This window comes from Lithobates pipiens, unplaced genomic scaffold (genome assembly GCF_037356315.1).
Source record: "Lithobates pipiens isolate NorthernLeopardFrog02 unplaced genomic scaffold, aLitPip1_a1.2 Scaffold_30, whole genome shotgun sequence".
In the NCBI taxonomy this organism is placed as follows: Eukaryota; Metazoa; Chordata; class Amphibia; order Anura; family Ranidae; genus Lithobates; species Lithobates pipiens.
In genome coordinates this window covers 168,304,237-168,329,743 of record NW_027507791.1, presented here as the reverse complement: position 1 = coordinate 168,329,743, position 25,507 = coordinate 168,304,237, and the positions used below count along the sequence as shown (strand labels likewise).

At 42.4% G+C, this 25,507-nt stretch overlaps 1 protein-coding gene across 6 annotated transcripts in view; it reads right to left on the bottom strand.

Moving 5' to 3' along the window:
* Positions 1–25,507, bottom strand: part of ZFYVE26 (zinc finger FYVE-type containing 26) — a 1,794,472-nt gene that overhangs the window by 363,352 nt on the left and 1,405,613 nt on the right. For 5 of the 6 annotated variants that reach the window (XM_077465059.1, XM_077465061.1, XM_077465062.1 and 2 more), the window contains 2 exons: positions 11,681–11,890; positions 11,134–11,352 (listed from right to left, as the gene is read on the bottom strand). The exons of the other annotated variant lie outside the window; for it this stretch is intronic. In XM_077465059.1, the coding sequence (XP_077321185.1) occupies positions 11,134–11,352; positions 11,681–11,890 (429 nt within the window). The remainder of the gene's footprint in view (positions 1–11,133; positions 11,353–11,680; positions 11,891–25,507) is intronic. 6 annotated transcript variants of the gene reach the window in all.

Genomic DNA, 25,507 nt, shown 5'->3' with positions numbered 1-25,507 from the left:
GTCAAGCCCAAGGTAGCAAAAAAGATGTAGCCCAAAACTGCAAAAAGAGTGTATCCTGTGCACTGGATATATAATGCTGAGCGGTAAAAAACCTCGAAATTCCGCTGCCGAGTCGTACCGACTGAGCAGCAACAATAAACAATAAACAACAAAGGGGTGACCCAAGTGCGCCTCCAGCTTGGCAGCCGGGCCCACGTGGGCTCCATCACAGCTTGACATCCACTGAGGTTGTAGGGAGCAGCTGTAATCCACATTCCAACCGAACATAAAACTCGTCACCGTCGAAGGCAAACCGTGGACGGAGATAAGTTCGCTGATAACAACCATTAAGTAATGTCCCCTCGGTAACTGTGCAAAACATCTCAGGTAGATACGTGCCGACTCCTCCCGAGCCCTCCATAGAAAGACAGCATGGGATCAATCCTCTGCTCTGTGACGGATGACGTTCTCATTGTGGTCAAGCCATCGGGCAGCATCTTGCGCATTTTCAAAGAAATGGTTCTGGTCCATGGCGGTGATACGGAGCTTCGCCGGAAATAGCATGGCATATTTCAGTTGCAGCCTCTGTAGGCGCTTTTTAACGTCGGCGAACTTAGCGCGTCTGCGTTGCACTTCAGCAGAGAAGTCCGGATAGAAGGATATTCTACTGCCTTGAAATTGCACCAAACCCCTCTCTCTGGCCAACCGCAACACAACTTCCCGTTCCCTGTAGTTCAGGAGTCTGACCAGCATCGCTCTTGGGGGGCCGCCCGGTGGAAGGGGCCGTGGTGGGACTCTGTGCGCCCGCTCCACTGCATATTTCTTTCTTTCTTTTTTATCCCTTCCCTTTCCCCCTTTTCTCATCCCCTCTGTCACTACTCACGAGTCCCTCATTAGCACCCCATGTACTTCTATTTTTATTCGTCATTAGCATATTAATGCACTTATCTTACCATTACCACCATATCTTAGCAGTCACCTTTCAAATTCCTTCGTCCACACATACACTCACACTTGTTACCCTCACATCTTGATTTTTCATGCACGCCATTCACTCACTCATTCACTCCCAGTCACCCAAATTTGGATGTTAACAATATACACTATTTTAATTATATCTCATTTCACGCTTTTTTCTTCTTTTTTTTACTTGAGTTGTGGTTTGTTTGTTTTGGCTTTTTTCTTTTTTCCTTTTTTTCTTCTTTTCTTTTTTCGTTTGTTTCCTTTATTGTTTGGTGTGTGGTGGTTTTGAGTTTTGTCCCCTCCCTCTTTTTTTTTTTTTCCCTGATGTAGATGAAGATATCTGGGGATATTTCCTCTATATACACATAAATTATGTGTATGATATTCTCATACTACACATGTGTGCTCATATATGAAACATATGTGTCTAATTTTGTTTATGTTGGGATTTTTATCACAGGCGTGGCTTACCATACGGGCCGGCTGCCTACATTTGCACCTACTTCCTATAATTTCTGTGGGGCGTAGGGCTTTCGTGTGACCGCTCGTGAGCCGCGTTTTTGGGCCTCCGACCCCAGCCCCTCCGCTTGACTCTGTGGCAAGACGTATGGACCACGTACCTCTTGTAATATGTGAGGGACACTGAAGCATGAACCTGGGTAAACTCCACCATTAAGCATTACAATTTACGTGAATCTTTCGGAAATACACCATTGGGTAAACCATATTAATAAATTTAGAATATTTTTAATACAAATATTACTTGATAGATTTATTAAGTTTTATTTTGTCTTTCTACCAACAGACTATCTCTGAAGAAGACCCTAGTGGTTGAAACACGTTAGAACTATTTTTTTGCTGTTACTAATTTTATACAGTATATTTATAGTTAAGTCTGCTTAGTGTATGCCCATTGATATCATTGTATTTTCTGTATATAAGAGCCTGGCTCTATCTTTTGTTTTAAATACCTAGGTGAAGCTCATATTTTTACCATACAATAAAATATTTTTTTATATTATTTCCTACATGCTACGTTCATTGTTTATTGCTGCCTAAAAACCCCGTTGGTGGGGGAATTGGTTCTATTTTTTCGATTTATAGGGGTGAGCAGCACCCTCCCCACTCTTGTCAGCAGTGTGTTCTTTCCAATATCAAAGGGGAAAAAGCTTCCTTGCCAAAAACTTCCTGCAGCCAGTTTTCCATAAACTCAGTGGGGTCCCTACCTTCCACCTTCTCCGGTAACCCCACTATCCGGACATTGTTGCGTCTTAAGCGATTCTCAATGTCGTCTGTTCTGTCAAATGCTAAGTGTGCTTGCTGCGTTGCGATTCTCACATCGCGGTTCAGGTGAGGCAGTTGATCTTCCATATTACTCACCCTCCCTTCCACTGCCGTGGTTCTTTCCCTGATTTTTTTGTATATCCTGGCGCAGCAATGACACAGTCTCTTTCAGCCCCCCAAATTTCTCCTTAAGGTCATCCGCAGATGCTGTGCATCTCTGTACTGCATGCAGAATCTCACTTAGTGTGGGCTGGGGTGTATCATCTGGCTGCTCATCAAGTATACCAGGCATAGGGTCAGGAATAGAATCCATAGGGGCACCAGTATCATCCCCATCAGCATGGAGTGAGGAGGCCTGTTCTACAATGGACGCTGAACACAGCGATGCTTCTGGGGACATGTCCTGTGTTACTGTAAGTTTCTGGGCGTAATACAACATGTCCCGAGGCTGGTCTTTAGCCTGTGGGGGTTTAGTCAACTTACCCCCCTGTGAAGCTTTCTTGTCCTGGCCGCGCGGCGTGCTGTGTGGCTGTGACTGCCAGGCGCCATCTTGGCTGTGTGCGGAGGCCGCAGCTGCGGTTTCTCCCTGGTTTTTGCGGGTCACCCCGTCCGTTCTGCGAGCAGCAGTGTGGTCCCTGAGGGTCTGGGTGTTAGTGCGCGGCAGATCCACCCGGATTTCGGCGGTATTGTCGGCGGGGAGAGGATCAGTAAAGGATCACCAGCGGGAGCTCCGTAAAACACCGCTGCTCACATGCCCAGTCAGGCCACGCCCCGACACACAGATCTTTAAATGTAGGATTTTTCACTTTATCAGTTGAGTAGTAAGAATACTCTTATTTAATAATTATTTTTTACAGGCATACCCCACTTTTAAGTACACAATGGGGTTTATTTACTAAAGCTAGAAAGTGCAAAATCAGGCTCACTTGTGCACAGAAACCAATGAGCTTCTAAAACCAGCTTTTTCAATTACCTTTGGTAATAAAACCTGGAAGCTCATTGGTTTCTATGCAAAAGTGAGCCTGATTTTGCACTTTCTAGCTTTAGTAACTAAACCCCATTGCATACCTAAAAGTGGGGTATACCTGTATTTTTTCTTGTCGATTGATTTTTTCAGCAGAGGTCAATGGTATATTAGTTTGAGCACAGAAGTTTTGCATTCCTATGACTCACCTGTTCAATTGGGTGATTGATTCATTCAGGTTGTGCAATCAGTTTTCTTTTTAATCCACAACATGTGGCAGGTGATGTGTCAGGTGACATGGCAAGTGGACAATCCACAACTAGTGACAGGTGACATGGCAAGTGGACAATCCACAACTTGTGGCAGGTGACGTGGCAAGTGGACAATCCACAACTTGTGGCAGGTGACGTGGCAAAAGACAATCTGTAACTTGTGGCAGTCGACGTGCCAAGTAACACGCTACATACAAGTACACTGCTGCTCTTTAAGCTGTTGCTACTCACTCTGGTCTCACAAAATGCTGAAATAGTTAAATAATACTGTTTTTTGAGCTTGTGGAAGGCCTTATGATGTTATCTTAACTAACCGCTTCTAGGCGCAAATGTGGTAAAACACGGCTAAATGCGGCATGCAAATGCAGCTATACGGGCGTTTTAAACACCAGTTTCAAGGTGTCAAAAAAAATCGTTCAGAGGACTTTGCCTCAGCGTCTCATGTACATAGAGCCTAAGACTAAGATGGCAGGATCAACCACAGGGATAGACTACTTCTTTGTGAACTTTTTCCAATGGATAGAGCTAAGTAAAAATGATTTCTGGAGTCACCAAATCATCACAGATTGTATGTTCTCTCCATTCATGAACAGGGAATGTTTTGAAAGTTTTTGCAGCTCTCTTTGTACCTAAAGTGGCATAGGAAGACAGAGGAAAACCAAGCTGTACAATGCCAATACTGTTGCACATGGCAGCAGTGAGTTTTTACATATTAGCAAGTGCACAAAGCTCCTGTTTTATTATAGTGGTAACCTAGAGAAGAAAAATCTTCCACAGCTTCCTTCAATACTGCCTTCATTTCCTCTTCATACCATTCTGTGACTGCCTCGTCTAAAGTTGACCATAGATGGTTCAAATCTCACTTGGGTAAAACAAGCATGTCGATTTTTTACGTGCTATTATTACCAGCAGCTGTAACTGCTAGCAATAATCACTGTGTTCTCCCGGCCGGGACAGCTCCCTGCACCTCCCCACTGGGAGAACACAATAGCTACACGGAAGGGATTCCACCATCAATGCTGACTATGCTGATGGGGGGAAACCGAGCGATTTTCTTTCCTGCAACTCATGGTTGCAGGAAAGAAAAATCGCACCATCTTTGGCCTGCTTAAGGCAGGCGTATTGAGAGCCCACTACAGTGGATACATGGGAGTAGAAGAGGCATGGCATTTTTGAGACCTAGGCAAAGATGACTGGGTTAAAGCTAGTATGTGTCTATGGAATTATGAATTACTTCAATTGCAGAAAATTATGCTTTTGTCAAATAGACTGCATGTGGCATGCCTGCAATATTGAGCTAGTATTGGATGCAGAGACAGGCATTAGAACAAGTTTCTGTTCCTGTGCAAGGGACACAATGTCACTCTGAACTCCAGGGTTGCGCAAGCCTTCGGCAGAATGAGTATTAGCCTGTGGTTTTGCAATGGCTCCCTTTTACCTGGTCTCTGCCATAGCTAAATGTGAGCGTAATTCCATATGAATTAGTAATGGAATAGGGTATGGAATATATGGTAAGTGTATCCAGAAGGATAATTCAGTAACCTGGGTGTAGACCATCCTGTACACAAATCCTCATAGGGAAAGAGCAGGGGAAAGCACCTGAGGACCTTATAAGGATTTTAGAGGGAAGTGTTGGTAAAACGTGCAACCTGTGGTGTGATGACACACTTGCTGACCAAGTGCCTAAAGAATTTTAATGTCATATTTGAAAAGTTTACATAATTTTGAATACAATTCAAATATCATCCTGGCGATTAACAGTGATAGTCAGAAACATTTTGGAAATGTAAGGTATATGTAAATAAATCCAGGCTTGTTACCTCATTGGGCATATCCCAGAAAGACCATGGCCCTAGACCCAGTGTATATTGCACCATGCAGCTGACTCCATTGTGCTAGGTATCAAGGTGAGCCCCCATACAGGATCCAATGACAGAAGCAACATTACAAGCCATCGTCACAGTGCAGGGTGCAGCTCCCAAGATATACAGAAGTTGAGCTAATCCGGATGCACTAGTTCCATTTGTGGTATCAGAAGGCAGTGAGGAGTTGATAGAAAAAAAAATAAGATAAAATAATAAAGTAAAAACAAGAAATACGGTTAAGCCAAGGATGATTTTTTCTGTTAAAGAGAAGAGGTACTTCCCCTTAAAAGCATGTGCAGTGCTCTCTTAAGAGTGATCAGCATTTGGACCGCTCTTCAAAGAGCATATGACAGGTAGCGAGGAGTTATATCGCCTCCACACCATCCGCTTTATCCTTTGGACTCTGCAACTGCGTGCTTTGCATGCAATAGTAGGTGCTTGCAGAGCAGCCCCATTCACTTCAATGGATCACGGCCAGATGGTGCTACACTTACCAAAAAGCGACAGGGGACATAATTACTGCCATGGCAATGAAGCAAAGCATCGCTGATGCAGCATTTGTACACCAGCGGCACTGCCTCTGCAGCTAACGGGGGCAGTGGTTGGATGTGGTGGTAAAAGAGTGGCTCAACCCATGAGGCTTTACTACTCCCCAATCTCAAGTGAACAAGCCCTAAGACACTAGCAACAAACCACTTATGGAGTGGGGTAGAGTTATAGAGGAGACGCCTTGAATGCTTTGCCAGTGTCCAATCACCTGATGGTACAATCCTAATAAACATGGGTCTATGAACACTTTGCCTGTGTCCTCTATTGCATGATTAGGATATAATAACTATACTATACTTTATATTTTACAACTGAGCCAGCAAAGCGTTACAACTGTGATCACTGAATTGTAGTTGCAATGCCACTCCCCTGCAGACTCTACCTGTAGCTTGCTGTCCATACCAAGGTATTAACTTTGAGTTAGAGAGCTGGAGGAAGTGTCAATGAAGACAACACTTTCATTGAGAACTACAGGTCCATCTGCCACAGTGGAAGAGTGGACTTGTAGTTTATTCAATCTCTATGAATGAAAAATGAGGCTGTATGGGCAAAGCCCTGCACAATGGCACCAATCTCAAATCTGTGAGAAGGGGACCCTTTAGGGGGTTGGAGGGGGGTCCCTTGGCATCATGTTACACCCTAAATATGAAGATGGTGTCAGCCTTTAATAGCCACACCGGAAGTCAAAAATAAAATTTGCATAACAGAGGCCTGCATTTTTGTACTTCTTCGCTGCCCTAGAACCTATCAAATAGTATGTGCAGATTGTTCTAGGTGGCTGCTTTTAAGTCATGTTAGCAGTTAAGCAGATTTACTTTATTAACCACTTAAAAACCAGGCCTATTTTTTAGACTCTGTGTTTACAAGTTAAAATTATTTTTTTTGCTAAAAAATTACTTGGACAAAATATGTATATAATGTTTAGGGGTTCTAACACCCTAGAAAATAAAATGGCGGTTTTTGCAATACTTTCTGTCACACTATATTGCCGCAGCGGTCTTAGAAGCGCACTTTTTTACGAGTATAGACAGGGCTGTGCTGTCCCGGGAATGCACAGGCTGGCAGCACGGGTCATTTCAATAGGAGCAGTCCGCCACCTGGGACTCTCCCTCTCCACCTCCCTCATGCCGCATGTCCCCGCCCTCTCACACAGGCTCGCAATTTCCATAGAAGCAGTCCACTGCCTGGGACTGTCCCTCTCCACCTCCCTCACACCGATCATCCCTGCCCTCTCGCACAGGTTCGCAGCGAGGGATATTTCCATAGAAGCAGTCTACCGACTGGAGCCGGCCCTCTCCACCGCCCTCAGTGTTTGCACATTGCCTGAACCCTCGGCTGCAGGAGAAAGGTAACTGTCAGTGTGCTGTGATTGAAAGCAGCACATGTGCTTGAGGTGGTTGGAGGCATTGAATGGGGAATTTAACAAGATATGTGCTGGCAGTAAAGGGTGAGTTAATTGGAGGCATAGGTCTGAATCATACTTATGCGTCCAATTCCACACCAACCCCTTCCCCCCCAATACCTATGCTTCCAATTCCACTGCATTGATAGGCACTGATAGGGCTGCACTGATGGGCACTGATTGGGCTGCACTGAATGGGCTGCATTGATGGGCACTGATCATGCTGCATTGATGGGCACTGATCATGCTGCACTGATCGGGCTGCATTGATGGGCACTGATCGGGCTGCACTGATGGGCACTGATCGGGGTGCATTGATGGCAACTGGTGAGGCTACTTTGATGGCCACTAATCAGGATGCATTGATGGCCACTGGTGAGGCTGCGTTGGTGGACACTGGCGAGGCCGCATTGGTGGGCACTGGCGAGGCCGCATTGGTGGGCACTGGCAAGGCTGCATTGATGAGCACTGGTGAGGCTGCATTGATGGGCACTGATGAGCCAACACTATGGGCGCTGACAAGCTGCACTGATATGCTGCATAATGGTCACTGATGAGGCTGATCAAGAAGTTGTTAATATATATTTGTGCAACTTAATTCTGCATAAATCATTTAACAGTGTAATTTCATGAGATAATTTATGAGGGTGTATTTAGGGATGGGGCAGGGTAGGGGTTAGGTGGGACAACTAGTGGCAGGTAACTCTTAAGGCCTGGCTAGTAGCTCAGGACTTGAATGTTTGAGCCCTGCCTTAGCGTGTAACTTGCATTCATATTTTAGCCCCTGGTGCATTACCTTACATTTCCATTCATTGAACCTCAATTGCCATGTGTATGCCCCACCACTCTATTTTATCGAGGTCTTCCTGTAGAGTTGCTATTTCCTGTTGTGGAGTTATTGCCTTGCTTAGCTTAGTATCATCAGCAAACTCTGAAATTGAGATATTTATCCCAACCTCTATATCATTTATGAACAAATTAAACAGGATTGGTCCCAGGACAGAGCCCTGGGGTACCCCACTTATAACTGCAGACCATTCAGAAGATATGCTATTTATCATCACCCTCTGGACGTGTCCCTGTAACCAGTTTTCTGTCAAGGTACATACACAATCGTCAACACCATCAGACCTTAATTTGTGGATTAGGAGTCTATGGAGTACGAGGTCAAATCCTTTGGCGAACTCTAGATACAAGGCATACACCGGCTTTCCTTTATGCAGATTACAGCTCAATTCCTCATAGACAGCTAATAAATGATTTGTATCGGTGACTGTGCCCCTATGGGGCACCACATCTGAACTAAACAGAGGGAATTAACCCCTAAGTGGACTTTTAAGGCACTAACATAGTAGATTGATTAGAAAATTATAATTCTTAGGGTGAATCTTGAGAATCTCACAAGTTTATCCATGTGGTGATTTTGTATACAATACCTGTAACCATTCCTATGTTTTTACTATGTTCACCATGTTTAATAAATTATAATTTTCTAATGAATCTACTATGTTAGTGCCTTAAAAGTCCACTTAGGGGTCAATTTCCTGTGCATAGACAGCTAATAAGTTGGTCTGGCAAAAACGATCTTTCATAAATCCATGCAGGTTGCTACTAATGATACTATTCTTATCTGCAAATTCCTAAATACAGTCCCTCACCCCCTGACTAGCCTGTTTCCAGGTATGTATCTTGGCTCATTCCTGAATATTGGTAATAGTTTATCTTTGAGCTGATCCATTGGTACCATTACAGTCAGTAAGGTTTCATTAAAGATTAGGAATAAGGGTCTAGCAATGACCTGGCTAAATTCTTTGCAGACTCTCGGGTGCAAGCCATCTAGCCCTGGTGATTTGTTCACATTAAGTTTGTTCCAGTCTTTTTTGAACACTTCTACTAGGCCCAAGGGTACACTGCTTGCTGTGTTGCTGACAATACCGTCTTGTTTATTATATCCTCTCCATAGTAAAAAGTAAGAAGAAGGTATTTACTACAATTGCCTTCTTGTCACTTGTAACCAACTTCCCTTAATCATCCTTTATGGGGCCAATATGCTCTGACTTTACTTTTTTACTATTAATATATTTAAACATTTTTGAGGGATTCTTTTTACTCTGCTCTATGTGTCCCTCGTCTGCTGCCCTGACAGTGCTCTTCCATTTCTCATTGCATTTTTTGTGGTGCTTGGCCTTATATTTTTTTAAAGGACAGTCTTTTCATTTTAATGTGCCTTTTTATATTTGAATTTAGCCACACGAGTTTAGTATTTGTTATTTTTATATGTGTTGCCCATTGGAATACACTGGCTAGTGCCATCATCTAAAATGTTCTTACAGGCCTACCATTTTTCCCGTTTTTTTTGTTGCTAGAATATCTTCTCATTTAATGTCATGAAATATGGAACACAGGTTGGTGAAGTTTGCTACCTACCCTCCTGTCTGCTTTTCCTGTGCTTTACAGTAAACATAATTGCTCTGGGATAGCGGTTTCCCAAGTTATCACTTACTTCCACATAAGCTCTGGGTTGTTTGTAATGTGGTTAGTAGGTCTAGCAGAGCAGTGTTTCTAGTTGGGGCATGCTCTACCAACTGACACATAAAATTGCCCAGCAAGACATTTATCAAGTACCGAGCCTTAGAAGAGTGAACAGTTTCATCTGCCCAGTCAATATCTGTATGATTAGTAAAAAAAAGCCTCTATGATGATTACATTGACCTGCCTCACCACTTCTTCATCCTTCAGGCTAGAGGGCCTTTATCATACCCCCACTATTAATTTCCAATTTCTTTCTTCCCTTTGGAGTTCCAGCCACAAGGATTCCACCCCTTCCATTGCTTCATTAGTAATGTCATTCCACATGTTCACCAGCAAATTACTCTTGATGTACATGCACACCTATTCCCCTCTTCTACCTACCTTGTCCCTTTGATACAGGGAGTACCCACTGGACAGTCACAAGCCAGTCATGTATGCTGAAGACCAGGTTGACTTCACAAAGTCAAAATATACCATGTGTATGCTTAGTTCCTGTTCCTCAAGCTCAACGAACCTCTAGCATTAGTGAAGATACCTTTTAGTTTTGTATGGCCGCATGCTATTTTATCCCTGTTCTTTCCAAACCTGCAGTAGGATTCTGCCAGTTCACAAATGTAACACTTATGTATTCCAGTTACAATGACCAGCGCCATACTTTCTGCCCTTTGTTCACTAGCTGAAAAGGCTTCCTCTGATCCCTCTCCCCATCACCTAGTTTAAAATCTCCTCTAACTTTTTGACCACCCTCTCCCCCAACAGATCTGCACCCTCCCCATTTAAGTACAGTCTGTCCCTGCTATAGGGGCAGTGACCAACTGAAAAGTTAGCCCAGTTCTCCCAAAATCCTCCTTCCTGCACCAGCTCCTCAGCTACTTATTAAGTTCCCTAATCTCCTGCTGCCGCTCTGGTGTGGCTTGAGGTACAGGCAGTATTTCTGAGAATACCACTCTGGAGGTAAATTTGCCAATAAAACTCAAATCCCTAAAATAATTTTTTAGGATGCTTCATCTTCCTCTGGCTTTGACATTGGTGCCAATATGCACCATGACAGCTGGCACTTCCCCAGCCCCACTCAACAATATGTCCTTCTGATCCATGGTGCGGAACCAGAGAGCCTGGTAAACAATATACCGTTCGGTGATCACAGTCCTCGTGACAGAACCAATATTATATGCTTATTAAGGCATACATAAATTGAGGCCTTTTTTTCAACTTAACTGGTTACAAAACTTTTGTTATGAACCTTCTTTACTGCATTTAGAAATGAACACTTTAACATAAATATGCATTAGAGAAGCAAACTACTTCCTAAATGATAATTACCTTGTTTAATAAATGAAGCAATGCATCTCTCATTAGGTCATGTCTCATATAGAACTGTATGATTCCAAGGTTTGTGCCATATGTGTGCAAGTAATACAGACACTCCTGATAATACGTGTTATTTTGTATCTTTCCCTCTGGCATCATTTCATACCAAAGGCATCGTGCTTTCAGAGTACATTCCAATTCTTTTAATGTAGCAAAATAGTCATCATCTTTCTGAAAAAAAAAAAAAAAAAAAATCTTCACAAAAGCAAGCCATGCCACCAATCTATAAACACAGAAATTACTAATATACCAATAAGCCAAATTTAACACGGCACATACCAAATTTCATTACTTGAGCAGTTTGCAGAGCTGCCACAACTCATTACTCACTTATATAAAATTGCTAGAGTTTACAAATATATTGTGATACAATACTGTATGTTAAATATTACTTTCAATCATAACTTATAAAATAGGTGACATTCTAAAGAGAGACATTGTTTGCAATATGTGTCCTTCTAGCAAAATGATTCTGGTAAGTGATATTCAAATTCCTTACCACCAACAAAATTGGCTTGGCTGCAGATTCCAAGTGCTGAATAACATCTTCCAGAAGCTTAGATCCAACATTCTTTTGGTTCAGATCCAAGGGAGCCTTAATACACCTACTAAATTTTTCTCTTGCACCAGGCAAATTGTCAGACTTCAGACAAGCCATACCCCATGCATGCCACACACCAGAAGGGTCAAGAACTGTTTTTGTAGATACCTATTTGGAACATTAACAAAACAAGATAATGAAAATGGAAACAAGACTACTGGTACATGTCAGTTAGTTTATTATAGTACTTACAATTCTAGGTGTCAATAGACAAGTTACTGCACACACACCAACAAAAAGACAGACTATTGACGTCTGCACCTAACATAAAGGTAACTCCTAATATTATGCCACTAGTGATATCTGTACTTCAGCATGCCTATTATAAAGGGTGCTTACAAGTTTAACTTTTTGGTCACACTGACTAAACAAACAAAACAAACAAACAAAAAAAATATATATATAAGTTGTCATTTAAAGAGGAAGTAAACCCTTTCAAACCACTTTGACCTACAGGTAAGCCTAGATTAAGGCTTACCTGTAGGTCCAAGCAATATCTCCTAAACCTATATGGTTTAGGAGATATTTGCCCGAAAATGGGCACCGCTGTCTACGGCGCATGCGCCGTAGACAGCGGCGCGCAGGCGCACTAAATGCGGCAAGTCCAAGAATGGATCTGCCTAATTTGTCGACTCCCGTGCGCATGCGCGGGAGTGACGTCATCGCGGCTTCGCCGAATGGCAGCGGCGGAGCTGCGAGACTCCCGTGCGCATGCGCGGGAGTGACGTCATCGCGGCTTCGCCACTGTCATTCGTCGGAGCTGCGAGACGCCACCAGCAAGATGGATGCGGCGGACTACAGGGAACAGCGGCGACTTCGCTGGCTCCTGTGTCAGGTAAGTGACACATAATGAGCTACTATGCGATGCATAGTAGTCCATTATGCTTTACCTTTGCAGGGAAAAAAAGAGGAAGTAAACCCATCAGGGTTTACTTCCTCTTTAAGCATCCTTAATAGTTTTGGTTTGTCCTAAATGCTGTTACATTTACTAAGTGGACTATTATACTTTCATAATTAATTAGATTGATCTGCAGGTAAATGTGGAGAAAATATATAAATAAAAGTATGCACATACAGTTATCAAAAAGAGTTTAGACTTACCTGTAAATGCCGTATCTTGAAGTACCACAGTACAGGATATAGGCAAAGTATTTACAGACTCTGGGTTATAGGCTTGTATCTTCAGGTGATTCAACACTGACAAAGTTTTTGAGGTCATGCTGTTGTAGAAATTTTATAAAGATGCATTCAATATGTATTGTCACAGTGTCTCCGAGTGTTAGTTCTACTTGCGGCTCGCTTGCAAGAGCGAACCGGCACCGGTGAAGGACAATTGGTAGTGAAAAGCTTCCTGTGTATGTGGAGAAGTGTTCGCCATGCAAAGATATGTCCGCCAGCGAGAGCCACTGCGTTATGCGCAGATTTGTTCAATTGGTGACGACCAGACACGCCCATAGTCATTGTTCTTTTTGAATATACACATGTATTTTCATTGGTTGAGTTTTGTATAACACCTACTGTTTGAAGGAATGCATGGGCTTCATTGGCTGAACTGAATAGTCACCAAGTCTCTTTTGTTACAAAAATATATAGTATATAACATCCATCAACTTGTTACCCCATATATACCATATTGACAGCGCTGAAAAAAATTTAAATAAACAATAAACTAATAACTTTTAAAGAGGATAATACTTCTATGATTAGAAATAGAAGTCACTAAAAATGTTCAGAACAGTCCCAAACATATAAGCCTGAGTTTTCAATTGAACGTTCACACTCTGGACAATCAGGAAAAAGAATCCGTCTCCAAGAAAAGAACCACCAGTGCATGAAGAGTCTGACAGTCGGTGACACCCCTTATGGTAATCCACTCACCAGACCCCCAAGGGTTAACAGGCACTTCGTTACGACTGCTAAGGTAATCTCACTGGTATCCCTCTGGAGAATCTTCTTGTCACACCACCACTCAAAAGTTTCTCAACCTCAGATTCCCTGATATCCCACCAGTAAAGGTTCACTTGGTTCTCATTTACAGCAACGGATTCATATATAGGAAACGACAAAACATAGATTCCATAGTGCAAAACTGTTTTATTATTTAAAATGGAGAAGTGCCTGTTAACCCTTGGGGGTCTGGTGAGTGGATTACCATAAGGGGTGTCACCGACTGTCAGACTCTTCATGCACTGGTGGTTCTTTTCTTGGAGACAGATTCTTTTTCCTGATTGTCCAGAGTGTGAACGTTCAATTGAAAACTCAGGCTTATATGTTTGGGACTGTTCTGAACATTTTTAGTGACTTCTATTTCTAATCATAGAAGTATTATCCTCTTTAAAAGTTATTAGTTTATTTAAAATTTTTTCAGCGCTGTCAATATGGTATATATGGGGTAACAAGTTGATGGATGTTATATACGGTACTATATATTTTTGTGATTTGTTTCTTATATGATAGCAGGTTGTTAGTGATTATTTTTGACTTACTTCGGAGGGCGCTGGGATCAGTGGGGGACACTCTGAATATTTTGTGTTTCGTTTTTTTTTCCAGTGATATTAGTACTTGCTATAAGTCTCTTTTGTTACCCCTGTTCAAAGTTCTATAAGCAAAGCTCCCATTGTCACGCAAGACTGTCTGTGGAGCTTCCAATGTGAGAACTACTATTGTGTCTCAATTGCACTATCCAAAAGATCTGAAAAGTGCGCTTATAAGCACAAGCGAAGTTGATTGCGCATAGCGTATATTAATTTCCACAACAATGCCCCCCCCAGGGGCCTCCTCTATAACCCTACCCCACTGAATGAATCTTCAGTTCTGTGGCAAGCAATGCAGCGTAACAAAGGAATGAAAGGGAGGTTAGCCAGTGTCCTATACTGTACTGAAACTTACAGTTAAAAATCCTTTTATCGCACTATGCAGGAGACAGGCAAAGTATTGACAGACCCTGGGACGTCCCCAAGCAATGAATGAGAAGGGTGGGCAACACTTTAAAGAACCTTGTAGCCAAAAGCAGCTTATGCAGAAGATTGGACTGTAGTCAAGGAAAATAAAAAAATGTTACCAGGCCTGGTAACAAAATGTCCAGGAAACTCCCACCAATGTGGTGGAATAGGCACTAACAACTGCAGGAGGAGAGAGATTTGTCCTTGTCAATGTAAGCTATGTAATAACATTTTTTATCCATCTCACGATGATGGACTTGGAAGAAGGGTGTCCCATGTGAAGTCTTGAGGCCAGGATAAACAGAGAATCTGTCTGTATAGCTTTCAGTTATACTATTAAAGGCTCTGACTACAAATATCTGTTAAAATCTGATAGTTAAGGTTTCCCCCCTCTCCATCCACACCTATCAATTTGTAACCGACCACCGTCCATCCTGGTGCTCACTGCGTTCTACTAGTTTACTTTTGAAGCATGTTTTTAAGAACTGTATATTGTTATTTTCAATTCTTTCTTCGGCCACATGTTGTGGCCCCTGACATTGTTAAATACAATCGCACCCAAACTAAAAATTAGAAAACAAAAACGACATCCAAGCAATGAAAGGAGATTTCCTTTGGATGCTTTGGACCAGGGCATAAGGTAGGAGTATGTCCTTATTGAGGCATGAGACAACTTCTTTCTTTGTCCTTTTGATGTATGAGGGACGTCTCCTTACAAGAGCTCACAACTTAGATACGTTTGGCAGACATGACTGCAACCATAAAGACTACTTTGTAGTAGTAGAGGTCATCTAAGGGAATATCCCTGAAGGGAAGGGAGAGTGAAGCCAACTGTCTTTTAAACAGAATGGAGAAGGCTGAAACATGTCTCTTAGAGTGTTTAAAGTAAAACTAAATGCAAAACTTTATTTTCATTTTGGATAGAGTAAGGGTGGCTTATAATCTCTATCAGTTTTTTTTTTTTTTTTTTTACATCTGTGCATCCCCAGCACCCCCGCCCCCACCCTCTTCACTTCCCGTTCCACAGCTAAAACAGGAACTGAAAAGAAATCCCTCTAAAGAGAAGGAATCCCTGTTTGTAACCAGAATTAGTGCCTCCATTGGAAGATTTCCCCTTTATTATTCTTCTAGGGACAAACCAACATTTGGGATTTTATTTTGCTTTACTTTCAATGATAATGGTAAACATGACAAATAGAGAGGGTGAAACTCCCTAAGGGGGCATAGACAGCAATAGAAACGGGACAGCTGTTCTAATATCACTAGACTCCATCCAAAACCCCAAAAAATGGTTTTGCCTTCATTTATGCTTTAAGGCCAAGATCTGACCAAGACCTGATTGTATTAACCACTTCAGCTCCGGACCAATAAACACCTTAAGGACCAGAGGTATTTTTGCAATTTCGCACTGCGCTGCTTTAACTGGTAATTGCGCGGTCATGCAATATTGCACCCAAACGAAATTTGCGTCCTTTTCTTTCCACAAATAGAGCTTTCTTTTGATGGTATTTGATTGCCTCTGCGATTTTTTTTTTTTGCGATATAAATGGAAAAAGAGCGAAAATTTTGAAAAAAAAGATATTTTCTTCTTTTTGTTATAAGAAAAATCGAATAAACTAAATTTTAGTCATACATTGAGGGCAAAATTTATTTAGCCACATGTCTTTAGTAAAAAAAATGTCAATAAGCGTATATTTTTTGGTTTGCGCAAAAGTTATAGCGTCTACAAACTAGAGTACATTTTCTGGAATTTACACAGCTTTTAATTTATGACTGCCGATCTCATTTCTTGAGGTGCTAAAATGGCAGGGCAGTACAAATCCCCCCCAAATGACCCCATTTTGGAAAGTAGACACCCCAAGGAAATTGCTGATGGGTATGTTGAGCCCATTGAATATTTTTTTTTTTTGTCCTAAGGGATTGAATAATGACAAAAAAAAAAAAAAAAATTTTTTTACAAAAAGTTGTCACTAAATGATATATTGCTCACACATGCCATGGTTATATGTGGAATTGCACCCCAAAATATATTCCGCTACTTCTCCCGAGTATGGCGATACCACGTGTGTGGGACTTTTTGGGAGTCTAGTCGCGCACGGCACCCCGAAAACCAATCACCACCTTCAGGATTTCTAAGGGTGCAAATTTTTGATTTAACTCCTCACTACCTATCACAGTTTCGAAGGCCATAAAATGCCAAAATAGCACAAAACCCCCCAAAATGACCCCATTTTGGAAAGTAGACACCCCAAGCTATTTACTGAGAGGCATGTTGAGTCCATGGAATATTTTATATTTTGCCACAAGTTGCAGGAATATTACAAACTTTTTTTTTTTTGCACCAAGTTGTCACTAAATGATATATTGCTCACACATGCTATGGGCATATGTGAAATGACACCCCAAAATACATTCTGCTGCTTCTCCCGAGTACGGGGATACCACATGTGTGGGACTTTTTGGGAGTCTAGTCGCGCACGGCACCCCGAAAACCAATCACCACCTTCAGGATTTCTAAGGGTGCAAATTTTTGATTTAACTCCTCACTACCTATCACAGTTTCGAAGGCCATAAAATGCCAAAATAGCACAAAACCCCCCCAAATGACCCCATTTTGGAAAGTAGACACCCCAAGCTATTTACTGAGAGGCATGTTGAGTCCATGGAATATTTTATATTTTGCCAAAAGTTGCGGGAATATTACAAACTTTTTTTTTTTTTGCACAAAGTTGTCACTAAATGATATATTGCTCACACATGCTATGTGCAGAAGTCAAATTACACCCCAAAATAAATTCTGCTGCTTCTCCCGAGTACGGGGATACCACATGTGGGGGACTTTTTGGGAGCCTAGCCACGTACGGGACCCCGAAAACCAAGCACTGCCTTCCGGATTTGAATATAAAATGCTATAAAAAACAAACTAACCAGAGTCACCCGTAACACTTATACGGTGATCAGTGGTGAAAGGGTTAACTAGGGGCAATCAGGGGGTTCAAATTTTTATTAGGTAGTATATGGGGGTCCCTGGCGCTATATAAAAACCTGACGGGGAACCTAAATAACTAACTGGCTAACCAGCGTCACCAGTGACACTTATACTGTGATCGCTGGTGAAAGGGGGTGAAAGGGTTAACTAGCAGCAATCAGGGGGTTAAAACCATTATTGGGTAGTATATCGGGGTACCTAGCGCTATAAAAACCTGGCGGTGAACCTAAAAAAATAACTAGCTACCTAGCGACACTAGCGACACTGATGCAGCGTTCAGAAAAATTATCGCTTAGTGACACTGGCAAAAGGGGGTGAAAGGGTTAACTAGCGGAAATCAGGGGGTTAAAACCATTATTGGGTAGTATATCGGGGTACCTAGCGCTATAAAAACCTGGCGGTGAACCTAAAAAAATAACTAGCTACCTAGCGACTGTAGCGACACTAATGCAGCGATCAGAAAAACGATCGCTTAGTGACACTGGCAAAAGGGGGTGAAAGGGTTAACTAGCGGCAATCAGGGGGTTAAAACCATTATTGGGTAGTATATCGGGGTACCTAGCGATATAAAAACCTGGCGGTGAACCTAAAAAAATAACTAGCTACCTAGCGACACTAGCGACACTAATGCAGCGATCAGAAAAACGATCGCTTAGTGACACTGGCAAAAGGGGGTGAAAGGGTTAACTAGCGGCAATCAGGGGGTTAAAAACATTATTGGGTAGTATATCGGGGTACCTAGCGCTATAAAAACCTGGCGGTGAACCTAAAAAAATAACTAGCTACCTAGCGACACTAGCGACACATGCAGCGATCAGAAAAATGATCGCTTAGTGACACTGGCAAAAGGGGGTGAAAGGGTTAACTCTAGGGGCAATCAGGGGGTTAAATCTTTATTGGGGGGTGATAGGGGGCTACCCTGGACCTAACACTAACTGTCCTGACAGTTTTTACTGTCACAACTGACACTGAATGCATTGATCAGTAAAGAAATGATCAATGCAATCAGTGACACTGTGACTGGGGGGGGAGGGGGGGCGGGGGCGATCGGGGGGGGGGGGGGTTTGTGTGCCTGTGTGTACCTACATGTCAGTGTAGTGTTGGTGCACACTTACTTTTACTGTTCTCCTCGTAGTCCGGTCAAAAAGACCGCCCCGAGGAGAATGACATCACTTCCTCCTTCCTGTGTAAACAATACACAGGGGAGGAAGCTTCTCATTGGCCAGGAGCGATCCAGAGGGGGTGGCCGAAAACCAACGGCCATCCCCTCATCACGGAGCGCTCCTGGACCGAATCGGACCGCCGTAACCAGCGGGAGGGGGTCCGATCGGACCCCCCACCCGCTGGAAGGCAATCACGTAGATGTACGTGATTATGCCTGCCTGTGTCATTGTGCTGACGTACAATGGCAATACGGCGGTCCTCAAGTGGTTAAGGCCAGAAAGAGAAGTAGTAATCTTTGGTACTGAAGTGCATGTGTTCAAACCGGCAAAGAAAGATTTCCAGGTACAACAGTTGATCTTTCTGGAAGTGGCTTTTATGGCGTTCAGCAAGGTAAACAGACTCAGAGACCCCTTTATATAAGACCCGGGCATTCAAAAGCTGTGCTGTTGCAAAAAATGGTTGCAGAGCCTCAAGGTTTTTTATTTTCACGCATTCTATGCATTAAGGCAAAAAACCTAAGTATAGCAGTTCACCTGGGTCTCTTCCCCCTCATTGGGGGGGGGACAGCAGTGGGAGCCATTGAACCAATGAGGAGAGAGCGGGGGTAGGGCCGAGCTGTGCTCCAAGTGTAAATTGACACACAGCAGTGGCTCAGGAGTAAGCCTGCTTGGGTGCTCCCATAGTGAGCAGCTTGCTATGGGGGCACTTGCTATGAGGGCACTCAGCAGGAGAGCGCAATCCCAGAGGAAGACACGTAATCCCTGTGTCGACACGCATATGGGAGGGGAAGGGACGATGTAGGCAGCAACAGCCTCACAAGGAGCTGCTGAGAGACAACAGCTGTGCAGCTCTATTCGGTTATAGTTAAAGACTGTATGAGATAGATTGGTGAATTTTAAGCACTCTTAATGTGTGAATACCTCTATTGAATTAATAAACAGATGCAGTTTTAAAAGTTATAAGCACTATGTAGCTTGTTTTCTATCTAAATGTACTGACAACACTAATCGAAGGACCATGACTGGAGCCTGGAGATCCCACATAATATTTAGCCCAGGGGTGGCTCATCAGCGCTGATCGACCAAATGTAGTTGTGAGGTCACACTCTTTGAGGTGAGAACATTCCCACGGGGGTATGGGGGGGGGGAGCACGAGAGCAGTGGCGCATTGAATATTTTTGGAGAACTATCACACGGATTAACCCTTATTAAGAAGCTCACTAAGGATACACACTGATGGGCACCTTAGTGCACTATTTGGAAATAATTATTTTCAGCATAATATTTTTTATTTTCATTGTATTATTAAGGTTTGATTACATTATATTGTATACATTTAAATGTACATTATAGCACAGCACAAATGTTGTTATAAAAGCAGGAGAGAGGGACCAGGAATGCCACTGGGGGACCAAAGAGGAGGATTGGGGCTGTTCTGTGCAAAGCCATTGCACAGAACAGGTACAGTGCCTTGAAAAAGTAATCATACGCCTTGAAATTTTCCACATTTTGCCATATTACAACCAAAAATTTAACTGTATTTTATTGGGATTTTATGTGATAGACCAACAGAAAGTGGCATATTGTGAAGTGGAAGGAAAATTATTAATGGTTTTCCAAATTTTTTACAAATAAATATCTGAAAAGTGTGGCTTGTATTTGTATTCAGCCCCCTTTACTCTGATAACCCTAACTAAAATCTAGAGGAGCCAATTGTCTTCAGAAGTCACCTAATTAGTAAATAGAGTCCACCTGTGTGTAATTTAATTTCAGTATAAATACAGCTGTTCTCTGAAAACCTCAGAGGTTTGTTAGATAACCTTAGTGAACAAACCACATCATGATGGCCAAGGAACACACCAGACAGGTCAGTGTCCAGGGATAGAGTTGTGGAGAAGTTTAAAGCATGATTAGGTTATAAAAAAAAAAAAAAAATATCCCAAGCTTTGAACATCTCATGGAGCACTGTTCAATCCATCATCCGAAAATTGCAAAGATCATGGCACAACTGCAAACATATCAAGAAATAGCCGCCCACCTAAACTGACAGGCCGGGCAAGTAGAGCATTAATCAGAGAAACAGCCAAGAGGTCCATGGTAACTCTGGAGGAACTGCAAAGATCCAAAGATCCAAAGCTCAGGTGGGAGAATCTGTCCAAAGGACAACTATTTGTCGTGCATTCCACAAATTTGTCCTTATTGCAAGAGTGGCAAGAAGAAAGCCATTGTTGAAAGAAAGCCATAAGAAGTCCCATTTTCAAGAAGCCATGTGAGGGATACTGAAAAAAAACATGTGGCTCTGGTCAGATGAGACCAAAATTGAACTTTATGGCCTAAAAGCAAAATGCTTTTTGGCAGAAAACTAACACTGCACATCACCCTGAACACAACATGCTTTTCTTCAGCAATGATGGGGAAGCTGGTCAGAGTTCATGGGAAGATGGATGGAGCCAAATATAGGGAAATCTTAGAAGAAAACCTGTTAGTCTGCAAAAGACTTAAGACTGTGGTTAGATAAGAGGTCAATCTAACTCCCCTGAAAACTTTGTCAATTTTTTTTTTAAGGGGAATTGTGACTTGATATACTGGTAAAAAAAATAGTAAAATAAAATGGCAGTGAAAACACTATTTTTTGTGGCCCCCTGGATTTGAAATCCCCAATGTGTGTGTATATGGAATTGTTTTGTTATGTTAATTATGTCTTTGTTTGCATATGTTCGTTCTGTATGCTGATTTATGTGCACCTTTTGGAATATATTAGTAGTTTTGTCTCCCCTTTCCCCTACAGCTGCACCACCCCCCCCCCCCTCCATGCTCCTTCCCTCGCCCTCATGGTGGGGGATCTATGCGGGTTTGGGTGATGGAAGTGGTGGATTGGGGGGGCGGGGGGGGGAGGGAGAGGGAAAGAGTTCAGGGAGGCATGGGTTGGAGTGAAAATATGGTTTCTTTGAGTGAAGTGTTCATTTCATGGAATGTTAGGAGTCTTGGTAGTCCTAAGAGACAAGCATTGTTTACTTCATTAAAAAGATTCTCACCTTCAATAATATGTCTCCAGGAAACCCATTTAAATCATGACACTGCATTATTTAAAAAGGAGTCAGTTTAACTCAAAATCACTCTATATATACATCTTATTCCAGAGTAGTCTCGATACGTCTATCTAATGGATTGGATTTCACATGTAGACACATTAAGGATAGCAAAGGTCTATTAATTTTTTGTACTGTGCTTCACAACATTGGCACGGATGGGAGGCAGTGGACATTCAGGATTCCATACAGAAGGTTATAATATCCCAATTTAAACCATACCCTTTCATTCAATTAATAGTGGCTCATAACGTTTATAATAAAAGAAAATTCCCTACCTTTCATTCAATTCATGGGAAGCAGTGCAAACTATTACTCAACATAAGGCTATACAAAACACATGCCTATATGGGATAATTACCATCATTATGAACCCAGCAACATTAGATTGTAAAAAAAGCAGATATCATATTTTTGTATCAGTTATATGAAGGGGATGTTCTACTACCCTTTAATATACCCTTTAATATATTGAAAAAGCACTATTAGTTAACTAATAATAATTTAAAACTGAAACAAATTCAAAATTTAAAACTTCAATTACAATATAAACACTCAAAAATATTATCATAGGCAATTGCTGTATCTCGCATGAAATGGGGATTAATAGCAGACCTGTATTCAAATTTACAATCAACAGAGAATAATGTGAAACAAATAAATAGCTTTTCTTGTGGCAAAAGGACATAGAAGATCTAGGTGAGGAGGAATGAACACAGACCAAGGAAACATTACCAAAGACATCCCTCTCGCCCTCCCAAAGGTTATCTCAGCTTTTTATTTTGCATACGGCTCACTATACCCCACAAAAACTCTATTCTTGGGGAAAATATATAACCCTGTTATGCCCCCGCTGCTCTTTGGCAATGTCCAAAACTGCATTGTTATTGCAAAAAAATATTTATAACTCTAAATTTAGTATGTTCCACTAAGTTAACAGGGACACTCAAACTTGCATTATTGGGAAAAATCCCTAACGGAGTGTTAGCAGTAGAGAGGCACACTATGTGGATAAGATCCTTATATTTAGCACGTAAAGTTATTTTACAAACATGGTTATCTTCTGTTCCTCCAACCGATAAACAATGGTGTAAGATACTTAATTATATGCTTAAAAGAGAAAAAATAACATATAAATATAGAGGAACACCACTAAAAAAATATGGTCATGCTGGATGGGATCCAGTAATCAATTATATGATGGTTTACTTCGTGAATAGGAATGAAGGTAGAGGAGGTAGATAGGAGTAAGAGCAGAGAGGAGGGGGTGGGATAGAAGAGAAGAAGCAAGTATGCACAAGTGAGATAATTTGATGCTGCATAGAGATGCTTATTGTAGAAAAATGTTTGACAGAGGTTTGTTATCAATGGGGAATAATTTGATATGTAAAAACATATCTATATCCCTATGTAATATTATGTCTTGTTTATTATATACCAAGATATTTTAGTTCGAGAGGTGCTAGGTTTGTTTGTTTTGTGTTTTTTTGTTTTTTTGTTTATAAGGAAGGGATTGGCAGTGTGTGTATAAACACACGTGCCCAAAGCACGGTAAGATCCCTCTGGATTTTATAGACAATCCAGGTAGTATAGTAGAAAAAATACATTTTATTATAACATACAATAAAAATACATAAGCAAAGGGGTAGAAATGACATATTACATATAAAATGTGTATATATCAAATGACAGTATACTCAAAGATACATTGGAATGAAGCTCAGCTGCCCTGTAGACAATATTGGGCTAGCAAGAACGCATACTGCAAATGACGCCTGACAGGTTTTGGACCTTGCAGTCCTTCGGAGGCTTATGTCATTTTTTGAGAGTCATGAGTATTCTATAATATAATTATAATAATACCTTAGTAAAATAATAAACTAGTATATCAATTTGTCAGTAATGGTTAAAAAAGAAAAATAAATCAAAACAAATAAGCATATCTAAACACGTTTGGTGAAAAATGACAGAAAAAGAGACTATACTAACAAGGATGAGCGAATCACAGATAAAACCAACCAGGGAGCCAAGGGCTGTATTCCCATAGATTAAATTCCAAACTGTGATGGACCCCAGATGGCCACCAGGTGGGGGGGCATGCACAGAGGGTGAGAGAGCGAAAGGGCGGCACCTGTCCAAACTACAAGGACCCTAGGCAAATGGAGTCAACCCCCTGCCAAAATTCTGGCATTCAATTGAGTCTGGATGGGTACTGCAGTAGAGTTCTGTATATGTACAAGAGAAAAAAGAGGGGGAGTGTATAAGGGGAAAAGCACGAATAGTTGATTGCAGAGATGCAATATATTAAGTGTATAAACGAGGTATAAGTTGTTATCAAAATGTTTCACCCCCAGAATAAATATACTGATTAGGGTGAAACATGAAAGAAAATAAGTCTATGTTTGAAAAAGTAGAGACAATGCTTGCTGATCACATACCTCTGCCCTTTGTCCTGTAATGTCTGCCACCGCCAAGGCATCACTGTGGATGTCTGGGGTGTGGGCTAATATACCCCTGGTAAAGCTGACTGAAATCAATTGCACCCTGTGCAACTGGAATCAGCTGGTGTACAGATCGCGGCGCTCGACCAATCACAACCTCGATCCATCACAGGTCCCTCGGCGCGATAACGCACAACGCAAGCCCGTCCCGAGGGTCGGAGTCACGTCCCTGATGCGCATGCAGCCCGCCGGTCTGCGCTTCACAGTGAAGCGCAAACAGGAAGGAACCTGTCATAAGGCAGGCTCCAAAGGGCAAAGGATGTCCAATGTGTGGCCCCAAAAGGGTGCCCCAACAGAGGACCCCCGTGCGCCGGGTAGTGGGGCAAGGCCCTGATTCAGAAGTCCCAGCCTGGATGGAAAATGCAGACCAAGAGATGTCTGTGTATATAGAACACAGTCGGTGATGCTAGTGTCAGTCCAGGAGGAAAAAACACAACAGAACAAAACAATACTGATTATATATGATATTGTACTTGAGATACAATTGCAATATGGTCTACAGCAAAAACACAATACCAATTGTAATGGTTTCAACACAGAAACAGATGAAAATTTGAAGAATATATACTTCTGTACGTCTCTCTCTCTATATGTGGGAAGGCTGGCCGCAGGCCAGCCTGTATTTGTGGGAGGAGTCTGAGGGACTATTTAACCCTCCTCCTCTATCAGGGCCAGGGTTGGTGTGTTTTAGGTGGCCATTGCTGGGTGGTGCGTCAGGGCCTGCTTAGTCCTCCTCCCTTCTCCCACTTCGTGTGCAGCCCTCCTGGTTCCCGTGGCACTCATAATAGAGAGGGGGGGGGGGGCGTCCGCCCACCCGCTTCTCAGTCCCCCCGAAGGCGCCGTGCGGCCAGCGTGCTCCCCGCCCGCTTTTCCCGGCTCTCATGCCGGCGGGGGGGTGGGGGGGCGTTCATCTGGCCATCCGTCCTCCTTTCCATCTCCCCACAGCTCCGTGGGGCTGGCGTGCAGCCCGCCCGTTGTTCCCGGCGCTCATGCCGGGGGAGCGGGGGGGGGGGGTTTCACCTGGCCATCCATCCGCCTTTC